This window comes from Rutilus rutilus, assembly GCF_951802725.1.
Source record: "Rutilus rutilus genome assembly, chromosome: 18".
Lineage (NCBI taxonomy): Eukaryota > Metazoa > Chordata > Actinopteri > Cypriniformes > Leuciscidae > Rutilus > Rutilus rutilus.
The window spans coordinates 13,199,718-13,208,212 of NC_140231.1; the positions used below are offsets into that span (position 1 = coordinate 13,199,718).

An 8,495-nucleotide genomic window follows, 5' to 3' on the forward strand; every position below is an offset into this window, starting at 1 on the left:
CCAACATTCCACAGACCACAATCAACAACCTGATCAACTCTATGCGAAGGAGATGTTGCACTGTGTGAGGCAAATGGTGGTCACACCAGATACTGACTGGTTTTCAGACCCAGATCATCTTAATCATCTAAAAATGAGATGATCAGTAAGTTATGACATGTTTTTACATTGCTTTAACTCATCAAAATAACTTTCAACTTTAAGTTATACAAGCTTCAACTCATTTTTAAGTAAGTTTAATGTAATTTAAATGACTTTTTTTTTTACAGTGTAGAAGTTATTTTTGTTATGAACGTTGCCCCAAAGAACGTGCCACTCAAGATGAACCCCTTGAAAAACAAACCTGAATATGTCAAATAAACCCTCACAAACAGATCATGTGTTACAGTGTAAAAACAAAATATGGACAATACAATATGACAACACAATATGCACAGATAGAAAACAATAAATTCCTCTCAGACAGATTCAACCATGTCATCCAATCATTGTTCAGTACGGTTGCCTTTGTAAATTTAAGCAGCATCCATTTTTTTTTCCACTCGATGACTGCTAGGCTATTGGTGTAATAAATAAGATTTAAATATACACCACACACACATCATCTTTTAATGACTCGGTGTGTTTTTAAACATGCCACGCAGGTGCAGCCATTAATATGTGTATATAACACTTGTTTTTCAGTCTCTTTTGGCTTGCTTATCTGCTCGCCTTTGCTTAGCTTCGCTCACAATTTTCAGCAGCGAGAGTACAATAGGTACACACATGGGTAAAAAAAGTGGAATGTAGATGGCGAATTTCTGATCGTCTGGAAAATAAAGAAGATGCAAAAGAGAGGGGTCGAAAAAGGCCCTCTCTGAAGCCAAAATGGCCTCCCTGCTGTACTGGAGCGCAAAAGCCAGGTTCCCAGTCTCTAACTCGGCCACGGCAGACTGGAGCGACGTCACTGCGCTGGAAACCTGCGCAGAAATGATTGCAAAATTGCACATTTTACAATTCCTACCGTTCAGGCCAAACGCTACAGTGGAATGATTTCATTATGTGAAGAACTATGAACATCTGGACGGCGCACCTGCTCTGCAATGTTGTCATTGATGACGATGTTTCCGATCTGGTCGAGGAGCTGAGCTAGTGAGGTGATGGTGGTGCTGGCGGTAGCGATGTTCTCCACGCTGCGGCTCCACAGGAGTCGGTCCAGCTCCCAATCCGCCAGTCCAGCGCTGCCGGGACTCTGAAGCACAAAGCCTGTGGGAGGACGAGTGTGCTGCAGCCCCAGCATGAGCCTGAAAAGGGACAGAAAAAAAATGATAAAGAAAGTGTAACGCGTGTGTAATACCTTCACCTGGCAAACTAGGTATTTTAACATAAATTTCTAAAGTCAAATGGTCAAGCACTAACCGTAACTGTGCCAAGAACACGCCCATCACTTTAGCCATATCAATGGTAATATCGACGGGACGTTCAGATTCAGGTCCATACATTTCATTTACATTGTACACCTGAGGACGTAGATGACAGGTAGATGAACCCTGAAATATAGGCCTGTTCGCAACATCCAGCACATTTACACACAATATTTCCAAGAACAACACAATGTTTAAAGTCACCATGAAGTCCAAACTAATTTTTTTAATGAAACATTGCAGTGTTTTATAATAAATTATTATCCATGCACATCCTTCTTTTTTTAAATGAATGTGCCCTCATGATCCTTAATCAAAGTAACTTCCTCTCCCTCTTGCAGCGACATCTCTTCTCTTCTCTGATAATGTGTTGTTTACTGATGATGTGGGCAGGGCAACCTGTCACTCACATGAGATCGACCAACAGCAAACCACAGCCATCCAATCAATTCCCCATGGACAAAATCAAGTCCCGCCCTACATTTTTCTTGTTCGAGAAGCTCTTTCCCTCGTATATATTCACTCGTCACAATAGGGAAGAAAAGACTATTGCAACTTCCGTTTCATGCCGACTTTAAATGGATCATGAAATGGAAAATCAAAATGTCCTTGATATTTACACATAAGAGGTTAATCTACAATACAAACATACTACAAGTTTCATACCACACAGGTTTTCTACCCTTCTGAAACGTCAAGATTCGAAATGACAATTGTCCTCTACACGGCCCTTAATATGTCTATGTAAATCAAAAGGATGTGTTCTAAACAACTCATGCCTTTTCATTAATCACAAGAGTGACTCTAGTCGTGACTCTCAAGTGACTCTATTCGGCTCTATTACAGCGCTGGCTATCAGAAGCATCAAAACACACGTCTCACATGCACCCTAGAAATAAAGGGTTTGTACAAATATTTGAACCATTTTGATGCAAAAACCTCCAGAAACATAAATATATGAAAATGCATTTCATGACCCCTTGAATTCATGTGGAGAGTACCATGATGCCTCCCCAACGAGGGCTGTGAAAGGCGTTCGAGGGAACCTCCTTTTTGCTGTGGTCTCTGATGAAGAGAGGCGAGTGGTGGGCATCGGGCACATACAGCAGGAAGTTCAGGACAGGGTTAGAGGAAGCAGCATTGGAACCTACGTGAAAGACAAGAACAATTTGTGTAAATGTAAATAAGCATAGACACTGTCCATTAAGAAAATTTCTCATCAATGAAAGGTCAAATCTCACCTAGTCTGGCCTCAACGGGGTTGATAACATGTGACAGGCTGTCTGCACTGAGTGTATAGCCTGACACACTGTTGTCAAAACGAGGGTTCACACCCAGAACCGCATAATACAGAATCTGAAAGGAACAAACATACAAATAGAGAGTTTCAGGTAGGCGGTATGTCCAAAATATTATATCACGAAGTACAATCAATTATTGTGATAATATACAAGATATATACTGTATATATATATCATGAAAATGATTTTTGCTGGACACTCAAGGAAAGAAAATGTTTATGCATTATGTAAACACAGTTAACATCTATTTTTTTAATTAAGTGTAAATGAATTGAAATGAAATGAAACCAAATGTAAATAATTTTATTAGAATTTTTTTTTTTATTCTACTTAATTTTTTTGTGTGTGTACATATGTTGTTCTTTACTGTAAATGCACACATGTATTTCTCTTCTGTGAACACTGTTTTTAAAAGGTGCTACCATAAAGAAAAGCTTTAATGTTTATTTGAAAGTTGATGAAATAAAACAAATATTATTTCATATTTATTCATAAGAAAGGAATGATAAATCTGGCATCAGTGCAAAATGTGAAATATTTGAAGGATTTGGTCAAATAATTAAGATTAACATTGTTGAAAGAAGTCTTTTCTACTCACTAAGGCTGCATTTATTCCATCAAAAATACAGTAAAACACAAACATTCTGAAATATTACACTTTCAAATATCAGTCATTGTTTTCTATTTTAACATATTTTAAAATGTCATTTATTCCTGTGATGGTAAAGCTGAATTTTCAGAATCATTACTTTTCAGTTTTCAGTGTCAAAAGATCCTTCAGAAATCATTCTGATATGCTGATATGCTGATTTCTGACTCTAAATGATGACTGCCTAACCCTAACGGTCATATCACCCAGCCCTCCAGGCAAACAACAAGTACCTGAGAGTCCACTGAAAAGTTGGCTATAGGGGCAAGTTTGTCCAATAAAGGCTGAATGTAGCTATGGAGGGCGCCTTCGATGTCCCAGTGAAGACTGTGCGACTTTGGGTCTGGGTTGAGCAGACTGAATGTGATCTCGTAGCCTAAGAGAAAGCCAAATAAGATTATGAAGCTTTAAATGAGTATATGCCATTGAGAAAACAAGCCAAACTGAAAGCGGACACTCACCTGGACTAGATTTGATGGCCCTCATACTGTCTGCCATGCTCTCCTTAGTCACTTTAGGCATGCGGACACGGTCGCTCAGAGCAGCTACAATATCCTGGTGACTGAAGGACATGGTGCTCACCACCTGCTCCACTCGCGGGTCCAGATTTGATAGGACTTCCTTCAGACTCCACGACGTTTTAAAAGGAGCAGAACGCAGCAACGCAGTGCGTCGTTGCCCCACGTACACTTTCACATCCTGAAAGTAGAAGGCCAGAATGAGCTTTGAAGGTGATTCGGTTTAGGTTTTCTGTGAACAAATACTGTAAATAAATGCTCTGAATCTTACCTTTGGTAATAAAGTGGAGGACTCAGGGATCACATACACAACCACAGACCCACAAGAGCTCTCAGTGAGCATGTGTAGGGATAGATCTGCCTCTATGAAGGGAGAAGTAAATGGGATAGAAACTTCAGTGATATATTGACCAATATAGAATAACAATTAAATTAGCCATTGTTTAGAATAACTCAACAAATATTATTATTATTATTATTATTAATAATAATAATAATAATAATAATAATAATATATATTACAATTGTTCTTCATTCAGTTGGCATTGCTGAAACAAAATAAAGGCTTAATTTTTTTTTTTATATTCTGTAATCTGTCAATATATCCTCATTAACATAATAAAATGGTATAAGTAAATAATTATATAAGTGATTAAATGTCAGAGACGATAGAATCATGGGCAGCTCCGACATACATATATGCATATACATATACACATATATATTTAAAATAATAATAATAATAATCATGTCCTTGCAACTTTTTATCTCACAATTATGACTATTTATCTCACAATTGTGTGTTTACATCTAACAATTCAGACTTTTTTTCTCAGAATTGCAAGATATAAACTCACAATTGTGGAAGTTATAATGTCCAATTCTTTGGGGAAAAAAGGACTGACAATTCTGAGAGATATAAATTCACAATTCTGAGAAAAAAGTCCGTTTATATCTAGCAATTCTGAGAAAAGAAGTCAGAATTGTGAAATGTAAACTGGCAACTGCAAGAAAAAAGGTCTCAATTGTGTGATATCATGTGGCAGAAAGCAAGCTTCCATAATAAACCCCCACAACAAAAAGTGTTTATTTGTACACCCTAGAGAAATAACTAGCGACAATAAATCCACTCAACCTGCAGCAGTGGGCTGATTCAAGGCGTCTTCCTCCATTATAGTGGCAGTGCGATATCTGGCTTCATACTTGTACCGCAAACCTGTTTTAGCTGGAGATGAAAAATGCATTTTGGATATCAGAATCTCAGCTCTTTGTGTTTATTGCTTGTTTTATGATGAAGCTTCCGAACAGAAACACATCACTTACCATCAATCTGGTGCTCCTTTTCATTGACATGACTGAGTGGAAGCTTTTTCTGCTGTTCTGGGGTCAGTGTTCCCCGAGAGAAGACCACCTCGATATCAACACTTAGCTGGAGCTGTTAAAAACACACGTGACATGATAATGTATAATTTTGGAATTTATAGGCCCGGTTTCACAGACAAGTAGATTTTATAAACATGCTTTAAAAAAAAAAAAACATTACTGGTGTGCATCTTGAGACAAAACAATGGCACTGACATATTTTAAGCTGTATCAGTGCAAGATGATTTCAGTTAAAACAGCTCAGACATGCATTTTAGTCTGGGACTGGAGTTAAAGGGATAGTTCACCCAAAAATGAAAATTATCCCATGATTTACTTCTAATTCTTTCAGACAAATACAATCGGAGTTATATAAAAAATGGCCTGGCTCTTCCAAGCTTTTTAATGGCAGTGATGGCCGTTTCTTCGAAGTCCATAAAAGTGCATCCATCCATCATAAAAGTGCTCCGGCTCTTTTATGGCCTTCTGAAGTGAAGCGTTCATGTAAGAAAAATATCCGTATTTAAAACTTTATCGACTAAAATGACCAGCTTCCGGCAGACGGCCTACGCAACTCGACTATTACGCCAAAAGAGTAACACTTGACGATGTAGGGCGTAGGATGTAGGAGTAGCGTAACCTTTGACGTGTCTCGCAGTTCAAACAAACAGGGCTGGGCAACAAACTCAAGCTCCTCCGACATTTAAAAATTCTAATTTTAGACTTCTAATTCGTGAGTGGTGTTTTGTTTTGCTCTATCCTCGGCGCTTCTGCGTTCATCAGTATGTCATGCGTCAGGTCAGAAGTTACTCTTTCGCTGTAAATCGATGCGTACGGCCGTCTGTCGGAAGCTAGTCATTTTAGTTTATAAAGTTTTAAATATGGATATTTTTCTTTCACAAACATTCCTTCGCTTCACTTCAGAAGGCCTTTATTAACCCCCCGGAGCCCTGTGGGGCACTTTTATGATGGATGGATGCACTTTTATGATGGATGGATGCACTTTTATGGACTTCAAAACATAAATGGCCGTTCACTGCCATTATAAAGCTTGGAAGAGCCCGGACATTTTTTAATATAACTCCGATTGTATTCGTCTGAAAGAAGAATGTCATATAAACCTATGATGGCGAGTAAATCATGGGGTAATTCTAATTTTTAGGTGAACTATCCCTTTAAGACTTGTCTGCTGATTCTGACTTGAGGAAGGATGCAGTGTCTGTCACCTGGAGGCTGTCGAGTTCGCTGATCTCAGAGAAAGGCAGCCAGGCGCGGTAGGTCTGTGTGGTCTTCCACCATAGTGGGATGCCCACAAGAGTGACCACTGCAGCGATGGCAAGAGCAGCATATCGACCTCGCTGCTTTTCTGGTATAACCAAAAGGAAATACTAGAGAATGATACTAAATAGGGACTGCACATTCAAACTGTGGTAAACACAGGCATGCCATTTACATTCACAGAAAACATAGTGAGTGACCCAACACTGCCATGTCAACATGAACCAGAGCTTAACATAACTAAGCTAACGAGACGCTGACATTTGGCTTTAGTGTCATGTACTCATAAATGGAAATTCGTGAGGAAAATACGTGAACACTAAAACAGAGAGCAAAATGAGGAAATCGTTTTGAATGAATGCACAAGACTCACCAAGCTGCAGTGCTGCCATTGCTGTGAGTGAAATGACTACCGCATGGCACGCGATTGGTCGATTCTATCCAATCAGACGCTAGAAGGCACTGAGTCTTCCAATCAGAGTTAAAAGGGGCGGGTTTAGTGTAATTTTACTCTCCCTTAAAAAGCCTATTCGTTTTTCTTCCGGTATGCATGCAGTTAATAAATTATGCCACTTTTAGTTCACCCTCAAAATAAAAATTCTGTCATCAGAACCCTCATGTCGTTCTAAACCTGTATACATTTCTTTCTTCTGCAGATCACAAAATAAGTTATTTTGAAGAATGTTGGTAACCAATATATTTAGGTTACCATCGACTTCCATTGTATGGACAAAAAACACGGAGGCGAAAATATAACTTTTATGTTATAAAACACCGATTTCTGTGATTGTATCATGCGCTGCAGTGACGGTAGGCTAAGGTTGGGTTAGGCCCGGTAAGGGAGACAACAGCGCCGCCTACAGTCACAGAATGAAAGTCATAGAAGTTTGGAACAACATGAGGGTCGTCAGTGGTGACACAATTATCAGTTTTAGGTAAACTATCACTTTAAATTAACAAATGGTCTGCTTCACTATATAAAAATATTATTTGTCATTAAATAACATAAAACACACATTTAACACACATAAAACGTGGGTTAAATACTAATACATACTAACCCTAATTTCACAGACAAGGCTTAAGGGTTAGTTCACCCAAAATTTTTATTTCTCCCATTAATTACTCACCCTCATGTCATAAGTTTTTCGTTTTTTTGGAACACAAATGAAGATTATTTTAATTAAATATGAGCGATTTCTGTCCCTCCATTGAAAGCTACGCAACTACCACTTTGACGCTTCAAAAAGTTCATAAAGAGATCTTAAAACGAATCCATATGAATTTAGCGGTTTAGACATACATTTTCCGAAGAGACTCGATTGCTTTATATGATGAACAGATATGCAGATAGGCTTTTATCCACATATAAACACTGATCAGTGAACATAAACAGAAGCTCAACCGAACTTGCTTGACACGCGAGAACAAACCGCATTGGTTTTTGTTGAAGCTCAAACAAGAATGAACCTCATTGGTTCTCACACATCTTGAGCTTACATTTTCCACAACTGATGTGTGAGTTGATGAATGTTTATGTGTGAATAAAACCCTAAATTAAATCTGTTCATCATATAAAGAGATCGAGTCTCTTCAGAAAATTTTGGACTAAACAGCTCAATTCGTATGGATTAGTTTTACGATCTCTTTAAGAACTTTTTGAAGCGTCAAAGTGGTAGTTGCGTAGCTGTCAATGAAGGGACAAAAAGCACTTATTTGTGTTCCAGTGGGGTTGGAACAGTTAGATACAGTTGAGAAGGTGACAAATCAGTTTAAATGGGGAGGATATGTGGATTTGATGCGTTTAAAACTTTTCATGCTAGGTTACTTCTCTTTTAGGTAATATTTTATCAAACATCTAATAGGTCTCAGAACATACAAACATTGGATTTGTGCCTCTTTACTTAGAACATGCGTAAAATTCAGCAAATTGCTGGGGGTCTGTGGAGGAAAGCTGTAAAATAGAAAGAATGTGTAAATGTAA

At 38.3% G+C, this 8,495-nt stretch overlaps 1 protein-coding gene across 1 annotated transcript; it reads right to left on the bottom strand.

Annotated features, from left to right (window-relative positions):
- Positions 1 to 220: 220 nt before the first annotated feature.
- Positions 221 to 6,933, bottom strand: pigs (phosphatidylinositol glycan anchor biosynthesis, class S). The gene is made up of 12 exons (XM_084386267.1): positions 6,885 to 6,933; positions 6,460 to 6,599; positions 5,195 to 5,306; positions 5,007 to 5,096; positions 4,143 to 4,234; positions 3,815 to 4,052; positions 3,587 to 3,729; positions 2,645 to 2,759; positions 2,405 to 2,550; positions 1,399 to 1,499; positions 1,073 to 1,283; positions 221 to 959 (listed from the first exon to the last, which is right to left on the bottom strand). Exons 1-12 carry the CDS (start codon positions 6,901 to 6,903, stop codon positions 681 to 683), a joined length of 1,686 nt encoding a protein of 561 aa, XP_084242393.1. The 5' UTR covers positions 6,904 to 6,933; the 3' UTR covers positions 221 to 680.
- Positions 6,934 to 8,495: the final 1,562 nt, after the last annotated feature.

Excerpts from the sequence above, each read along its gene's own strand:
- pigs (XM_084386267.1), bottom strand. Across the intron at positions 4,235-5,006 it reads GAATCAGCCCACTGCTGCAG|AGGCAGATCTATCCCTACAC; the intron begins GTTGAGTGGATT and ends CTCCCTTCATAG. Across the intron at positions 2,551-2,644 it reads CCCCGTTGAGGCCAGACTAG|GTTCCAATGCTGCTTCCTCT; the intron begins GTGAGATTTGAC and ends TCTTTCACGTAG.